The sequence below is a fragment of the Thamnophis sirtalis genome, unplaced genomic scaffold (assembly GCF_051295495.1).
Source record: "Thamnophis sirtalis isolate CommonGarterSnake01/CBP01778 unplaced genomic scaffold, rThaSir2_p1.2 scaffold_8, whole genome shotgun sequence".
Taxonomy (NCBI): domain Eukaryota; kingdom Metazoa; phylum Chordata; class Lepidosauria; order Squamata; family Natricidae; genus Thamnophis; species Thamnophis sirtalis.
The window spans coordinates 65167432-65185757 of record NW_028261388.1 but is presented as its reverse complement, the minus strand read 5'-3'; the positions used below and the strand labels follow the sequence as shown (position 1 = coordinate 65185757).

The window sequence follows — 18326 nt, the reverse complement described above, 5'->3', positions numbered from 1 at the left end:
GAAAGTGATATTGTAATAAGGTTACCTATTTTCTTCCTCCAAGTCTGCAAGAATTCTCTCAAGCTCACTTCTTTCTTCACTTTCTAAAGAAATTAAAATCTGAGCAGGACTTCGAGGTTGACTGAGTGGTGATTCCTGGTTCAAACTTTGGCAGTAGTGCTGGATTAGCAAATGCTCATCATCTCTTTAAGGAAAAAAAGATAAAATATAAATGCATTTATATATTTTTTCTTCTTTCTTTCTCTTTCTCTTTCTCTTTCTCTTTTTCTTTCTTTCTTTCTTTCTTTCTTTCTTTCCTTCCTTTTTCTTTCTTTCTCTTTTCTTTTAGTTTCTTTTTGCTTTAAATCCGTATTATTTTTATTCTGTTAAAATTATTTAATTAAAATTTAAAAAAATTAGAAATGAAGCAAAAGTATAAAGTACACACATATAAAACAACACACATGCATATGGTTTGTGTGCATACGTGCGTGCACACACAGATGTGTCTTGGTGGCTCATAGAAATACAAGGTTTTAATGTTTAGATCAATGGGCTTATTTTTTGGTACCACATCTAAAGAAAGAGACAGGTAAAGAATGAATTATGAATAAGTTGGATTAAGTAGCAAATAGTGCACAGGAAAATGTATAGGTGCTATCAAGCTAAACTGAGTTATCAGAAATAGTCTTCTTAGCTAAAGCTCAAGGTTGCTAGCTCCAGCTTCAAATTAATGTCACACCAGCTTGTTTTCTATGAAAGGATGCATATGCAGCCATCACACCTACACCCAAAGTCATGTTATCACAATTTCCAATGTTCCCTGTCAGGGAACTCAGCCAGCAGGAATTTGGAAATTGTGATCACATGAGGACCTTGCTTAATGATCTGCATGGTACTTATTTAACAATAACAATTGGATCTGCTGGAATTGCTGTTGCTAAACTATATCTGGTATTGTACTTCATGACCATATTGCTTGTAGCAGGTTTCCTAGTCGCAACTGCTACTATTTCCTGAAGATTGTAGAGGTATTATATTTGCCAATACCTCTACATTTAGATGAAATTTGATCTAAGCTGGTAATATGATCCAGAAATCAGTAAATATAAATTTGCTATTAGAAACAAGGCCCCCACCACTCTTTCTCTTTATAGTAATAAATAAATAAATAAACTAGATTACTCCACCATTAAAGTCAAAGGACAAAAGTAATAAATTAATGTTCAGCTAAATAATATTTACCTTAAGTTAAAGTTTCTCTCGCATCGTGTAATTTTTAAAAATAGATATTTAATAAATAATGCTTTCCCCAAATCAATTCATTTTAATGAAATGAAAATTAAAACAGATTCAAAAATGAAATCCTTTAGGAAACTTTTCACTTTGTAGAAGAACTTAGCATGATCATAAACACTAAATTCCTGATCTGTTAAAAAATAGGAAGCAATAGAGTTCAGTCAAAAAGACTGTTGGCTTACCTGAACAGTTGTTCTATGTGCGCTGTGGAAGAATCCAAGCATGGTTTAACTTTGTCCATTAGCCTAGAGACTGAATTAGAAAAAAAGTCTTGACCATGCCTCCTTTGACTGGTAGAGTTCAGTTTTGTATGAAGGCTCAGCTCATCCAAGAGATGCAAATATGAAGGTAAGTCCAGTAGATGGAACTATAAAGTAAGTCCTGGAGAAATAGTCCAAAAAGGTAAGTCCAGACAGACCCTGGATCTGACAGTACCAAGGGTGGGATTGCATTCTCCCGCAGCGCACATAGAATGACCATTCAGGTAAGCCAATGGTCTTTCTCCTCTGAGCTGCTTGGAGAATCCAAGCATGGAACATTACAAAGCATAGGGTCTCAAAAATAAGCTCCTGGGCCTGGTGAAACCACGAGTTGACCTTTGGTAGTAACAACGGGTCCAGACAGAGGACGACTCTGTCAGGATGGAAGATACAGAGATCCTTGCACACCAACAGAGCTGCCAGTTCTGAAACCCTCCTGGCCGATGTGATGGCCACAAGGAAGGCAGTTTTAAGAGTCAACTGTCTAAGGCTGAAAGTGCAGAGTGGCTCAAATGGTGTAGAAGTGAGGCCCTGCAGCATGACGGATAAATCCCATGTGGGGTAATGATGCACCAAAGGCAGCTTGAGGTTTGATGCTCCCTTCAAGAAACTACACACCCTTGGATGGTGAGCAAGGGTATAGCCGTCTCCGCCCGAGAACTGTCGATAATGCCTGTCCAACCCATCCTGTAAAAAATCCGAGGTACTGAGGCAGATACAGGAGCTATGCGTCCAATACGTCACCATCTGCAAAATGCAATCCATGTGTCATTGTATATGCACATGGTGGAAGGTCGGCGTGCTGCATGAATCATGTGGATGACTTTCCTGGAAAAGTGATCCTGAGTCAAGATATACCTTTCAAGTGCCACACAGCAAGTTGCAGCCATTGAGGATCCAGATTAGAAGGGCCCCCTGGCTGAGGGATATCTTGTTGTCTGGGATTCTCCAGGGCCAGGAGACAGAAAGATTGAGAAAGTCGGCATACCAGAGGCATTTGGGCCAGTGGGGGGGGGGGCGATGAGCAGAACCTTCGGCCTCTCCGCTAGTAGCTTCCAGGTGACTTTTGGTATGAGCAGAAGTGATGGAAAGGCATAGAGGAGAATCGGAGGCCATGGACTACGAAAAGCATTGACACTTCCACCCCCGGTACCTGAAACCCAGTGAAGAATCTCAGTAGGTGAGTGTTGTTGGGATGGGTGAACAAGTCCACAGTGGGTTGGCCTAATCTGCGGGACAGTTCCTGAAACAGCTGGATGAAGACGCCATTCAGCGTGGTCTACTGTGGCCCTGCTCAGCCAATCTACTTGCATGTTTATGGTTCCAGACATATGCTCTGCCCTGATTGATAGTATGTGACTCCACCCAGAGATGGAGTTTCTCCGCTTCCAGCATCAGGGATCTGGACCGGGTGTCCCTCTGCGCTTGACATGAGCTTTCGTGGACACGTTGTTGTTGGTGAGAACCAGAATGTGGCGGCCTGTCACAAGATCTCGCACTTCCCAGAGGGCCAGGTGGATGGCCTGGAGCTACAACCAATTTATGCTGTTCAGTAGTTTCTCTGTGTTCCAGTGTCCCTGGGCTACTCAACACTGGGTGTGGGCACCCCACCCGAACAGACAGGCATGGGACGTTACTATGATTTGGTCTGGCTCCCTGAACAGGCACCCCTTGTGCAGCATGGAGGAATACCACCAGAGTATTGATCGAATTACCTTGGGCAGTACCTGGACCCTGGTGTGGGAGTGTCTGGTGTTGGCCCTCTGAAACGGGAGTAAGAACCACTGGAGGGTTCATGCATGAAGCTGTGCCCAGGGAACGATGTCTATACAGGAGATGATTTTCCCCAGGAGTTGGGAAAGAACCGTTAAGGATGGAGATCTCTGTACTTTAAGATGATTCACCAGTGCCTGGATGCTGGTATGCCACTCCTGAAAAAGGGAAACTTCGCAGGACTCAGAGTTGATGACTGTCCCGAGATGCAGAAGACTGGTGGATGGATGCAGGTGGCTCTGGAAATTCATGGAAAACCAGTGGTGTTGCAGCATCTCTATTGTGGCCTGAAGGTCTCGACGTGCTTTAGCCTGGGATGACGACAGGATCAGAATGTTGCCGAGGTAGCAATGTACTCTGATCAGCAATGATCAAAGATATGCCACAATGGCTGCCAGCAGCTTTGTGAAGGTCCTGGGAGCCTATGACAGATCAGACGGCAGGGCCCGGTTCATGGCATCCTACGAAGTGGAACCTCAGGAATCTTCTGTACGACGGATGGATGGGGACATAGAGATACACTTTCTTGATATCTACTGAGGTCATTAGGTCTCCCTGACAGATGTAACCCAAGATGGATTTGAGAGACTGCATCTTGAAGTGTTTGTACACCAGACGTAGGTTGAGCTTCTTTAAATCTAAGATTGCTCTCCACTCCCCAGAGCTTTTTGGGACGAGAAACAGGATTGAATAAAACCCTAGCCTTTTTTGTCCTGGGGGAACTGGCTCGATTGAGAGAATATCCAAGAGGTGCTGGATCTCGGTGTCCATGAGACCCTTTTTATCTGGTACCTGGGAACGGGGCACCTGATAAAATGCCTTGGGGGAATGTGAAGAAATTCTAGAGTAAGGCCCAGCCTTACCATCTGGATCACCCAAATGTCCAAGGTGATCGCCTCCCATTGGTTTGTGAAGTGTGTAAGCTGCCTGCCAATGCAACGATTTGCCTGGGAGTCATTAGTACCTATGAAAAGGTTGGTTGCAGGAACCATGAGATGACCACCTAGCCTGAGATTGCTGCTGCTGTTGTTGCCTGTTCCTGTCTTGAAACCCCAACTGTTCCTGGGAACAGTCATATATGACCTGTTATACTGGGAAACATATGGGTTTGCGCTGAAACCAATGTCAGTTGCTCGAAAGGATTGACAACGAAAATTGGGTTGGGTCCTACAGTCAGCACGCCTGTGCGAGAAAGGGAGCACTTTGCACTTGTCCCTAGTCTCTATGAAGATAGGGTCTAAAGCGTTTCCAAACAAAGTACCTCCCTTAAAAGGTGCCAAAGCTAAGCACCACTTAAATTGCATATCCACCTGCCAATAAAGGAGCCAGAGGAGATGGTAGGAAGTCACATTAGATGCAATCGCACGAGATGCAAACTTGGCTACATTGAGGATGGCGTCGGATGCGAACTCTAAAGTTGACATTAGCTTATTTATGTCCTGGTGCAGTAGTAGATCCTCAGGTGCTAACCTGGCCTGCAATTGCCTAAGCCAAACTAGGGAAGTTCTATTAAAAAAGGGAGCCACTATAGCCACTCAAAGCCGCTTGTCTTACACAGTGTCATTTCGGCCCTACGATCCTTAGTCTTTAGCCCTTTATATTGGGGCCCCAATATGCTCATGCCCCCTATATTGGCCGTGGCCTTGGCCTTGTATAATAGTGGTTTGAACAAGGTGGACCAAAAGAGTCCTGAAAATGTGGGCTTGTCCTGTATAAGACCCTCATCATCCGATAATTCTTGATCATCTATTTCATCCTCCCCGGCAAGCAAATCCTCACTATGGATTGATGGAAGTGGTGAGGGGGGAATCCTGAACAGGAGCTGACAAGGCTCTGGGCATGGCAGGCTGCCGAGTGGCCTATCCCCTTCGTAACAGGTCAGAGACAAGCCCTTTGGTGATAGCAGCTGTGATCATTCCACGAATCTCAGGAGAGAGACTGAAGGGTTGGCCCTCCTCAGGTTGCAGCCCCGCTGCCGTAGGAGTGAAGGTGACAACTGGTGCAATACACCTGTGTGCAACATCTGGCAACTGGTGCCAGACCTACCCCTGATATGCTGGAAGGGGAAAGGGGCCCCAAACTGACCTCCTCTGCTGATAATCCCTGGGGAATGGCAGCATCAGGGGACCAACTCTGGGTCTCTGCCAGGATAATGGGGGACCCTGGCCATGAAGGAGCATCTCCAATAATAGGGGTGGAGGGGATCTGCTAACTTTGGCTGTTTTGGAGGCTTTGAAGAATTGCTTCTCCAATGCCTTCTGCCTATGCTTCACTTCCTTATCCGCAGCCATGGAGGAGGTGCCTATTCTGGATCTGCTACAGGTGCTCCTAGCAGTGATACAGCCCACCTTGGCACTGGACCTAGCAGGATTTGGCTGTGGCATGGGGGAATAGTACTGCTACCAAAAATGGAGTGGTCCACCATCGCGACCCTGATTGCAAGCCAGTAACAAAATGGCTGCCCAGCCTAAAATGGCAGCAATCCAAAGTTAACTGCAGCAGTCCTGCAAAAATAGGAAGGAGGCTGTTGCTGGCCACTGGGAAGCAAACCACACTCTGCAAGATCTGGTGTGCACGAGGAGCACGTAGAAATCGGAAGGCACTTGCCGAAGTGAGCTCTCATTACGACTGTCCAGTAGCTACACCACATGCACAATGGCGCAAAAGTGGCGAACTGACCCTCCAGGCACCAAAACCAACCATTACATTATGTCATCACTGCAACAAAATGATGCGAATGCCAAGCACTGGCAGATAGAGGTGCAAAATTCAAATGCAGCAAAGATGACCACAGAAAATGGTGCGAGAGCGATGCACCAACTCTCCTTGCACCCAAAACTACTCCGCATCCTCCAGACACGATAATGCAGATCATGAGAGTGGCGAACCAGCTCTCCCGGTGCGGCAATTGGAAAAAGCAGCCCACAAATCTCACTACATAATCGGCTAAGTGCCGAAAGGCTGCTAGCCCTGGTAGTCAAGCCAACGGATTCCACTACGCCCTAATCCGTAGAAATGGCAGTTCTAACCATCAGAACTGGGAAATCAGCACACTCACCACAACACAATAAAAACAAATATGCCAGAAGCCTCAGAAAGCGGTCCCAGTATAAGCCAACCAAAAGCAAGAAAGAGAGAAATAAACTAAAGAAAGAAAATGAATCCAATTTATGAGTTAATATTGTCTATATAGAGTAGAGAAAATATTTACGTCTCATCAGGCTGGACTGAATTAAAAAACTGAACTCTTTCAATCAGAGAAGGAAGAAGGTTGTGAGAAGCCCACATGTGACAGTAAGATGAGGAACGCAAGGGGGACCAGGGGGACCTCGTCCTTCTGAAGAGGACCTGGCAAAGAAGGCCTGTCCCTGAAGGGGGCAGATGTTGTGGCATCGGTCTTGGGATGTTCTGTGGAGCCCCCCAGGGAAAAACGCCGCTGCCAAGTACTTTTAAGTGGGGATGGCTTTTCAATCAGGTGGCTGTCAAAGAGAAGGGAGCTTTACTGTCACTGTGGACTTCTCACAACCTTCTTCGGCTGTTGGACAAGCCCATGTGGTGCACATTGCTCCCTTCTCTTTGACAGCCACCTCGTTTCCAATTGGGGGGGTGTCCATGCGTTTTTTCTCCCTCTGCATGGATTCCCCACTGCCTTCATTGGAAACAAGGTGGCTGGCTCTCTCTCTCTCTCTCTCTCACACACACACACCGCATGTGTAAGGGGGACTGGATCAGCTGGGAGGCTGTTTCTCCTGGCCAGCCACTACCAGCCAGCGGGCCTCAGGGGCAAGCAGGAAATGAAGAGAGCACTGGCCATCATTCCCATCTCATTCCTCTGCGAGTCGCGGTAGTGGAGAAACAGAGACTTCTTTTTTCCCAACCTCTCAGCTAATCCAGTCTCCCTTACACATGCGCCTTGCATTGGGGCAAGCATGGTCTGTGTGTGTGTGTGTGTGTGTGTATGTGTGTGTGTGTGTGTGTGTGTGTGTGATGTGCGTGCCTTCCGTAGCATACCCAACACCTTCGGACACTCACCAGGTCACCCGCCGAGTGGCAGAGAAATCAGGCTTCAACAAAAGGAAAAAAAAAACGGTTCGAAATTAGCCCTCTCTGCCACTCTGCTAAAAAGGCATGAACCAAGACCAAGAGATAACAGGACAACTAACCATATTTGGTTAACCCCCAGAGTGGTAAGAGGCTGAATTGGGAGCTCTGTGAATTGGCTTGTAGGACACAGTATGCCATGATCATAGGATTTATTGGGCACCGGTTTTAGTTCATAGAATATATCTACGAATATAATTGGAAGGGATATGTGTGTGTGTGAGGGGGGGAAGAGAGAGAAAAAGAGAGAAAGTAAGAGAGAAAGAAAGGAAAGAAATACACAAAAGGAAGGAAGGAATGGAGGGAGAGGGAGAGAAAAGAGAGAGAGACAAAGATTGAAAGAGAAAGAGGGAAAGAAAAAAGAAAGAAAAAGTGGGAGATGAAAGAAAAAAGAAAGAAAGAAAAAGGGAGAGAGAGAGACAAAAGGAAGGAAGGAAGGAAAGAAAGAAGAAAGAAAGTGGGAGAGATGAAAGAAAGAAAAAGGGAGAGACAAAAGGAAGGAAGGAACAAATGAATGAAAGAAAAAGGAAGAGAACTTATAACCACAAAATTTTGGTTGCTAAGCAAGAGCGTTGTTAAGTGAGTTTTACCACATTTTCCAAGCTGGCCATGCCCACCCGGTCACATGACTGCCGAGCCACTCTCACAAAACAGGCCACACCTATAGAATAGGTTCTAAAAATTTTTGAAACCCACCACTGATGAATTAAGTTAAATTTCCTATAATTTTTCAGAGGCATACTCACATGCTCTCATTAGGAGAAATGCTATCATTCATATATGTTCCATTGGTGTTCTCCATTTCTGCTAGCCTATGAAGAAAAGAAAACATCTTAAAATTCACTGTATCTTCTCCTAATTAAAACTGACAACAAAAATATAATTATGATGAGATCCTGGAATATTGTCTACAGAAAGACTTCTTGGCAATAAAACAAAGTATTATTTCTGTTGTATCTATGTATTTCCTATGAGTGTACAAAATAGTGATATAACTGTTATCGTACAGTATTTATACTAGTTTTCTAAAAATAAGTGAATGTAGCATTGTTTTATATTTTTTAAATAGCAGTTCAATGTCCTCTTTATCAAAAGCTGAAATAAAATTATAAATTATGACCCATGTATTGAGGATTAGATACTGGGTGTAAATTAGTATTTTGTACTACTACACGGTTGCCCAGTAGTATATACCAAAGTATATTTCCAGAAAAAACCTAGCATAATATATATTTTGAAGAAAAGCAGATTAGTTATAAATAAAACCTTGTGTTCTTTATTTCCTATTTTCAATTATGTAACATACATTCTAAATATCATGCAGTAATTCTACATGCAGATTAGTTAGCAAGCCGATTAGCAGAAATTAGTAAATATGCATAGAGATTAGTAAACATGTATACCATAAATCTTAGGAACTTGAAATGAGCCTAACTTCATTTCTTAACATCTGAGCAATGGTGGTTGCAATAAAGATTTACCATACTTAAAAAAAAAGTTTCAAGGAAAATTTCCCTAACGAACCACCTGATCTCATACCTGCTAGCATAATGCTCAATGCGTGAATGCGTATCATCATGTGAAAGCTGAGGGGACGAAGCAGGCCTATAAGGCAGAAAACACTGATTAATAATTGGTTAATAAACACTAGTTTCTTAGAAAGAAAAAAAATGCTCTAAAATGTTATTGGCCTTATACTGGCAAGTGTTTTTTTTTTCAAGCTAGGGGAATTATTTTTAGAGAAAATAGACAAAATTTCTTTGGCAACAGAGGTGTGCTAAGGTTTTTAAATTTTTCAGAATGTTATGCCAGTTCTGAAATATTTTATATATTATCTTTTTCCCAGTTCCTGAGACATTGCTTTTTTCAATCCATATTATGCAAAGACTTTATTCTCTCAATCTAATGTTACAAGCTGTAGTAATTGTTTTCTAATTTGTGTCAACTACCCCAATGAAGAGACCCTTTAGACAGAATGAAAAGAAATACCATTAAGCATTGCCTTTGAATAAATGTGAAGGAAAAGAGCTTTATGAGATCAGAAAAGTCAGCTTGCAAATCTTTGAACTGCAACTTAATCTATATACAATCTTTTAAGAGAAAAGAAAAAAAAGAAGTACCTGTTTATTCCATTTCATAAAAAGGCAATTCAAAGTTGCTTGCTTTTTCAGTTGGTCATGGATATTTAGAAACAAACAATGGAAAATAAATTGTTTTATCTAGTAAGGGAATTTAGATGATGAATTTAAAATGGAATAATATCATAGTACCTTCCTGCTGATGCACCTTTGCAAGGGCCCAAAGAAAAATTCATCCTCCAATTTACAGGCAGTGTCTTAATTGCTTGAATAACTGAACTTGTTCCCTGCTCCCAAATCTCCAAAAGTTATCTATGACAAATCTGCAGTTGCATATCCAAAATGAAGGCTTCTGATTGCTTTAAACATAGCTATTGATTTTATAGTTAATTATAAAGCAAGACCTATAGAAGATGACTAGAAAACTGCAATGGGAAAATTCACTGACAATAAAGCTAGATACAGAGGCTTTGAGTTGCTTTTAAGTATGCCACAGCAACATGGTTCAAGAGAGGAAAGTGAAACAACTTTCCCCAAGATTATGGATTTGCAATAGACAGGAACAGAGAGTACTGAAAAGAAATTAGAACAATTCCCAGGAGTTGTTGAAATATATAATGAAGTCTATCTACAATAGGAATCATGATCAAGAAAAATATTATGCTTAGTACTAAGTATTTTCATTAAGGACTTTGATCGAGTGGTGGAGGGAATGCTTGCCAGATTTTACAATGTATAGGTTTAAATGGGATAGTTAATATCTTAGAAGGTAGAAATAAAATTCAAAACAAATCTGTGATGTTAAAAAAAGATTAAATGGTTGAAACTAAAAGAATAATATTTAATAAACACAAGTGCAAAGTTCACAGACAGAGAATGGATGATACCTAGGATTTGTAATAATATTGTGAAAACTATTTTGTTTTTTTAATCAAAATTTTATTTTTATATTCGTTATACATATCAGTGCATGAATGGTGTGGTATATGGGTATCATACATTTCAGTACACATAAACATAATCTTATTACTCTTAAATATTACATTTCATTTCCATTATTTCATATTATTGCCTTTTATTATCACCCTTCATTCCTAACCTTCTTCCTATCCTTTTGTATATCTTAACATATTAATATATTGTTACTATTATCCCTCCCTCCCCCCTCTCTCTACACACACACACACACACACACACACACACACACAGTGTGTTTGTGTGTGTATGTGTATGTATATATAGTGAATTGTCCTAAAAATGCGAGTTCCAAGTGCAGATATAAAAGAAACAAACATTATAATCTCCAGAAGATCATGTCTGTTTCTTTTATATATAATTATATAATTTATTTAACTTTAATCTTGTTTTCTTTTTAGTTTTCCTACCATATTTGTCCCTTAAGTCTTTTATTCCCTCTATTTGACTATGCAGTCTAATTTTTTCTCCCAACTCTACCCTTTCCCACTGTCTAATTCCAGAACTATATATTCCACATCCTCTCTCTTTTCCCCAGTTCTCTTCCTGTTTCTCCCATTCCCTTTTTAGGTCTTTTACATTATTTTCTTCCTTTTTTAGTTTCTTAATCATTATTAGTTTTCTCCTTGTTATCTTCTTCTTACTGATTTCTCTCTGCTTTCTCCTCTGTTCCTTCTGGTGACTCATTCTTTTTTCATTGTCCTGATCATTGTCCATTATTCTTTGTATTAAATTGTCCAGTTTTTGGTCTATACGGTCAAATACTTCTTCAATGCTTTGAAAAAGCATTCTATTTAGATTTCCCTCACTTCCGTCTTGTATTGTATCTGTATTTAGTCAATCTCTTTTTTAGCCCAGTCCAGGATTCATTAATTCAAAAAGCAAAACTTCCAAGTCACAATTTTAAATGTCTCATCAATTGTCAATCCAATCAATTTAAATTCCTGAGGAGGTTATCCACGAAGCTCACCTCACCTTAGATTACAAGAATTTGGGGTGAAACATGTGATGTAAAAGTGTGCACAAGCACAGTGCGTCACAGACTGCTTGCCAGAGGACTCAAAGGCTGCAGGGCTCGCTTCAAGATATGCAATGAGAAACAACTTGCCCAGAGGTCCATGTAAGATTTGCTACAAAAACCTCTAAAAATGAAATATTGCAAGCAGCAAGAAGTAGCACCATAAAATACAACTCTAGAGAGATAGTGGTACTGAAGCAAGTTCCAAGGAAGGTCAAAGAAATAAGAGAGGAATTCCACTTTTTGACTAAGAGTCTGATAAAAAAAGAGGTGAGTTTTAGATGGCTTGTTCCAGAAGGGATTTTGGTATAATGGCATGAACAAAGGTACAGACTAGATACACCAGAGAAAGCAGAATTATTCTATGAACAATATATAGCAGCACAGGAGGGAATGCTGGTAAGAGAAGAGGAAGGAGCTAAATGCCAGGAAGCTAAGGGGAAAGATCAGAGGAGATGGAGAAAAAACAGGAAGAGGTAAGAGAAGGAGCAAGGGCCAACGAGACGAACGAGCAGAGGGAGCTAAGAATGATTAGATCAACTAAATCTATAAACCAATGACATGGAAAAAGAAATAAAAGTAATCTCCATTAATGGATTAAATTCAGCAACAAAAAGAAGAACATTCAACAAATTAGAGAAATTGAAAGTGGACATTATATGCTTCCAATAATCAGATCCCTAGTGGTCTTAGAGTAGATCCATGTCCAACAAATATTTTCAGTCTTTTTAAATAGTTATTTCCAAGCTTGCGTATTTCCCTTTCCATCAGCAGATGGCGCTCTCACTTCTGTCGGTTTCAGCCTCTGCAATATTGTCGACAGTTCCAATTTCAATTATTGGACTGACAACCTAAATGACATCTTCAAACTCTTATGATTACTGATACGTTGGGTATTACTTGAAGCAGAAATTGTCCAATTCATAGTCCACGGCCGCATGTGGCCCTAGACACAAGTAGAGGTATTCAACTGGTTCAGACCAGTTTGGCCAAACCGGTAGCACCGAACTACCGGTGGGCCCTGCCCCCTGCCCACCCACCCAGGCTCCAAAATGTCCTATGTAGCCTCATTTTTGATGCCACGTGCATGTGTGCAGGCCATGTGTGGGAGCAAAGTGGAAGGCTGTATGCATGCGCAGAAGATGCACATGTGACATGAGCATGCACATGCGCTCATGGTTGCGAACTGGTGGTAAACCTAAGTGAATCCCACTGCTGGCCACAAGATCATAAACTTTTAATATTGTTACGTGATTTATACACATTAATTGCATTATTAGGCAATTATAGTAGAGAACATAGTGATCAGCAAACTTCAGGTAGTAAATATACTAGTTTTAGGATCCTGATGCTTCAAGTCATGATGAAATTCCTGTTTGAATAGTCTTTTCCAGAACAACAAAAGCAACCATGCCAACATTAGATAAAATAAAATCGCCCCTAAACATACATACCTACAAAAGAGCCATACTATGTATTTCAGTAAATGGATAATTGTCTTTTTTAAAAATCCACCTTCCCTAACAAGATTAATATGAGGTATTTTTCCTAGCTTTCTAAACCAGATTGCTATTGAGGACAGTATTCCATTCCATTTGTTGGATGAATTAATAAATTCTTACGGCTGGTTTTTCTTTTCACTGTTATTGCAATCAATCTTTGACCAGATCTCTGACTAAAACTTCAACTGTAACAAAATCCTGCAATGGTTTTTAGTAGTAGAACTGTCCAGGTGTACGTCAGGTCTGCAAGCCATCTTTTCTTTCGGACTTCAGGCTTGCCACACTTTCTACTATTCATTTTCTATTGTGGGAAAATGGGAGGGGAGATTATATGGAGTTGGGTGATATGTAGTCATAACAACATTCTTCTCTATCGCCCAAATACATATGGTTAAGGATGCCTAGCAAGAAATTAGAGCCAAAGTTTCTAGGTAGTTTCCTAATAATCAAAATAATTAATCCAGTAACGGTTCAGCTCAGTCTGTCTAGAATCCTAGAGAATGTACACCGTTTTTTATTGTAGCTTGCTAATACCTGTGATTGGGTCTAATTTAAGACTGTAGACCCAACCACCCCCTCCTCCTGTAGTAATACAGGGAGAAACTCACTACAAAGTCAAAATAATTCTAGACTCTAGACTGTATAGGTCATTTGCAATATTTAGTGCATTGGAAGGGATACCCTTTGTTTGACGCTACATGGGTTAAAAGTGGGAATGTGAAAGCTGACAAGTTAGTGAAACAATTCCATGATAAATTTTCAGATAAGCCAAAGGGTCCCCCTGGGGGCAGGGGGGTGGGAGGGAAAGAGGTGGTTAGTTAGTAAATGTTAACCCCCTGCATTATTCTCTTTACAGGACACGCTTTTCTTCTGAGAAGAGGTTGCCTGTCAGTCTGCAAGCCATCTTTTCTTTCGGACTTCAGACCTGCCACTCTTTCTACTATTCATTTTCTTTTCTTTTTTTTTAAGTTTTATTGTTTTAATTAAACAAAAACACAAAAAAAGAATCATCCTTCCTTACATCTTGTAGAAAGCATATCGATTGGTTACAAATACATTTCGTGCGTTTCTTCCACAATCATTATACTGTATACTTCATTCAAATTGAATTGTACATTTTAAATCAAAAAATTGTATGTATTTTACTATCACTGTACCACAATTCTCATTTAATTACCATTATTTAAATGTGTTTTTATCTGAAATCATTTGTATTTAAAGACACAACCACCTACTGGCATTCATTCGCAATTTCAATAAACCTCCAATAACATTACACCTTTATAACATATTCTGAAACAAAATCAATTAATAAGATCTCTAAGCATTCCCCCCCCTTTCCCCCCCAACTCACAATTTAAAACTTACATCCAATCTGCTTTTACATATATATGTGTATGTGTATGTATATGTGTATATGTGTATATGTATATATGTATAAGTCACAACCCCTGGTATGCCCAAATATGGGAGGAAGTATTTATCAGCACAAATACAACACAAATGTAATAAAGGCAACAGTAAAAATATTGGGTTTCTGTCTGGATGGTCTCTTATGACGAGCCGATGGACAGAGAATGGAAGCAGTGAACTTCCTCCCATATTTGGGCATACCAGGGGTTGTGACTTTAAATATATACCTTTCTCCCTGGCTCAGCTGATAAGGAGAGGAACTCTGTGGCTTAATGGTTAACACATCTGCCTAAGATGCAATACAGCACAGGTTCCAATCCCAGTAAGGGTATGGCTAGCTGATGAGAGCTAAATAGCTTGAAATAGATCTATACTAGTCTCCCTTTATTTATTTATCAGCACAAATACAACACACACACACACACACACACACACACACACACACACGGAAACATTATCCATCACTTCATTGTTATTATTGTAATTAACTGAAAATTATTTATTATTTATATCACCTCTCCTCTTATCAGGCCCAAAATAAATTATACCTTTATAGCAATCTCTAGACAAGAATTTATTAATAAAATTTGGATTTATATCCAAGTTATTTTTACTAATTAAGGTTATCATTTCATTATTATTATCATAGTTAATTATATGTTAACAAATGAACATTTAATAACAATCTAAAACTATCTACAAAATACTAAAATTCCTACTTATTAATCAAAAATATCCATTAACATTTTCTTGTTATTATTGTGGTTAACACAAAATTATTTACTATTTATATCACATCTCCTCTCTTCAGACCCAAAGGCATTATACCTTTATAACAAGATCTAAACAAAATTTTATTAATAAAATTTATAGGTCTTTTCGCTAAGTCCCAATTTACAATTTATAACCAAGTTACTTATACTAATTGGGGTTATCATTTCATTATTGTTGTCGTAATTAATTATATGTTAATGAATAAACATTCAATGATAGTATCTTTCCAATGGCAAAACAGTCTTCTCTCTCTTGCCAGTTGTTGTGTCAATTCTCTTTTCAGCTCCTTTATAAAGTTTTTATAAACTTCTCTCTGCACTTTATTGCTTAAAAGATCTCTCAAATAGTCTCATTGCCCTTGAATTGTTATTAGCATTAGCTTGTCTTTGGTTGTCAAACTTATTTCTGAAAAGGTTTCTCTTAACTCCATCATTATCACCCTTTTTCTCCTATATCTTGAAATCTGGGATAAAGCTCCAAATTGTCAAATTCATTTTTCCATCTTCCCTTCTTTCCACTTTCACCCATATTTGCTCCATTAATAATTTCATCTATTGTCTTGTCTTTATCTTTTATATTTTCATTCTCTTCTTTAATTTTTGGGGCTCCAACCCCATCATCTTTTGCTGTGAGAAACAACAGTCTATCCAACTTCTTCTCAAATCTCCCAAATCCTTCCAAAATATTTTGAATTCCAGCCAGGATGTTTCAAAATTTTAAGGTTTCCTCATCTGGATATAGATCCATTCCCCCCCCCCCAAAAAAAAATGAAGGAGAAAAAAAGAAAAAAGGAGTCTGATAGCCACTGCTGCTCCAGCCTTCCAAGCCTCTTTTGTTTGTGTGTGTATATATATATTCTATCTTTTTCTTTCCTTTTCTTCTCTTGCCAAAATATTTTTCAAGAGCACCTGCAAAAAACAATTTGTGCTCTTAACTCTTTATCAGATTTTGTAAGCAAGTTGCAAACCTTTCAGTTACAAAGTCAGTAAGATCAAATAGGAATGAACAAAGGATACATTGTTTCAAAGAGAGAACTCCAGACTCTGGCTTTCGAATGGCAGATTCAACTTTTTCATACTTTTCTCAATCTTATAGAAAACAAAAATCTTTAGTTGTCTTTGGTGGAATTTAATAACAAATAGTAGGAAGAATTTGTTAAAAAAAAAAGAGAGTTTTAATTTAAGCCAAAAATAAGGTGATGAAAAATAGAGGGGAAAAAATAAATCTGTTCACTTCAAGCGGAGAAACAGGAAACGTTACGGTCACTTCAATCCACAAAATATCGTTACAAGAAAAAACAAAAACTTTCCAAGGCAATCTAATAAGAATTAAATTCGCCGCTTTATTCTTTTACTTAAAGGACTAATTTACCTTTTTTTAAAAAAAGTTTCTTTGGACAATCTTTCTCAGAATAAAAAAAACCTCACCCGATGGACTCACTTTCACTTCCTTCTTTCTGGAGCTGTCTCCGACTTCGTCAGCCTGGGGGCTGCCTGTTTATCTCTGGCTTGAAGCGCTTCCCTTGGGTCAATCAGGGACTTTGAGTTGTCCCTGAGACTAGCAAGGCTTTGTCTTCCTGTTCACCATCTCTACGGGACGGTTTAGGTCCTGCTGGACCGTCCAGTGGCAAAAGTGTCAACAGCGGTCTCGGACTGTCGAGACCGCACAATGTGTTGTTGCGACGTTGGATCCTCCTCCTATTCATTTTCTATTTTAGGAAAATGGGAGGGGGAATTATACAGAGTTGGGTAATATATAGCCATAACAACATTCTTCTTAGAAACTCAAGATCATCTTTTGTCTCTGCACGTGGCCAGAACTGGATGGGTGGACTCTGCCTTTGTGTCAGTGGAAGACTGGACCATGCAGTGAACTTGTGGGTATTGAGGCAGGATCTTGAACTTTCAACTGGGTGGGAAAACCTGGAAGCTTTCAGATTCAGGTTTTCCCAAATGTACCAACATCGCTCTTTTAATAAATTGGAACTTTGAGGAATCCTTTGCCGCGGACTCTGATTTAAATTTGGATGCTATTTGGAATCTTGACAGTATGGGTATTACTTTTTTATTCAAGCTATTGTCACAAACAACTTAATTCAAAGTTAATTTTATGTAAGTTTGCATTCTATGTAAATTTAAGGTATTGTGTCTCAGCTGAAAGATAGAAAAAAAAGAGGAAAACAAACACTTAATTCATTGTTCTTGAAATAGAGCAGAAATGGGGCTTTGCTCTTACCTGATACACTCCTTCTCTTACAGTGGAGATAGCATCCAGGAATGGGTTAACACATCTGCTTAGATTTTTTTGATTTTGATTTGATTTTACTTTATTTGTATGCCGCCCTTTTCCCTGAGGGGACTCAGGGCGGCTCACAATTCAAGGGAGGGGAAAAACAGACAAGTTACAAACATGAAAACCATACACCATTAAAAAAACACAACAGCCATACCATTCGAGTGGGGTTGCAAGTCCTTAGCCCCAGGCCTGTCGGAACAGCCAGCTTTTACGGGCTATGCGGAAGGCCTGGAGGGTGGTGAGGGTACGAATCTCCACGGGGAGTTCGTTCCAAAGGGTCGGAGCAGCCACCGAGAAGGCCCTCCTCCGGGTAGTTGCCAGTCGACATTGGCTGGCTGATGGAATTCGGAGGAGGTCTAGTCTATGGGATCTTATTGGTCGAGTGGAGGTAATTGGCAGCAGGCGGTCTCTCAAGTACCCAGATCCAATACCATGAAGGGCTTTGTAGGTGACAACTAGCACCTTGAAGCGCACCCGGAGATCAACAGGCAGCCAGTGCAGCTCACGGAGGATAGGTGTTACGTGGGTGAATCGAGGTGCACCCACGATCGCTCGCGCAGCTGCATTCTGGACAAGCTGAAGTCGCCGAATGCTCTTCAAGGGCAGCCCCATGTAGAGCACGTTGCAGTACTCCAGCCTAGAGGTCACAAGGGCACGAGTGACTGTTGTGAGAGCCTCCCGGTTCAGGTAGGGACGCAACTGGTGCACCAGGCGAACCTGGGCAAATGCCCCCCTGGTCACAGCTGACAAATGATGTTCAAAAGTCAGCTGTGGGTCCAGGAGGACTCCCAAGTTGCAGACCCTGTCTGAGGGGCGTACTATTTGACCCCCCAGCCTGAGAGATGGAACACTTGGCCAA

The 18326-nt window shown here is 40.5% G+C and overlaps 1 protein-coding gene across 7 annotated transcripts in view; it reads right to left on the bottom strand.

Moving 5' to 3' along the window:
* DMD (dystrophin) overlaps positions 1-18326 on the bottom strand; it is a 1286665-nt gene that overhangs the window by 31802 nt on the left and 1236537 nt on the right. For 6 of the 7 annotated variants that reach the window (XM_087721810.1, XM_087721811.1, XM_087721815.1 and 3 more), the window contains 3 exons: positions 8952-9017; positions 8159-8224; positions 26-184 (listed from right to left, as the gene is read on the bottom strand). In XM_087721810.1, the coding sequence (XP_087577936.1) occupies positions 26-184; positions 8159-8224; positions 8952-9017 (291 nt within the window). The remainder of the gene's footprint in view (positions 1-25; positions 185-8158; positions 8225-8951; positions 9018-18326) is intronic. The other variant, XM_087721812.1, reaches the window with a different exon arrangement.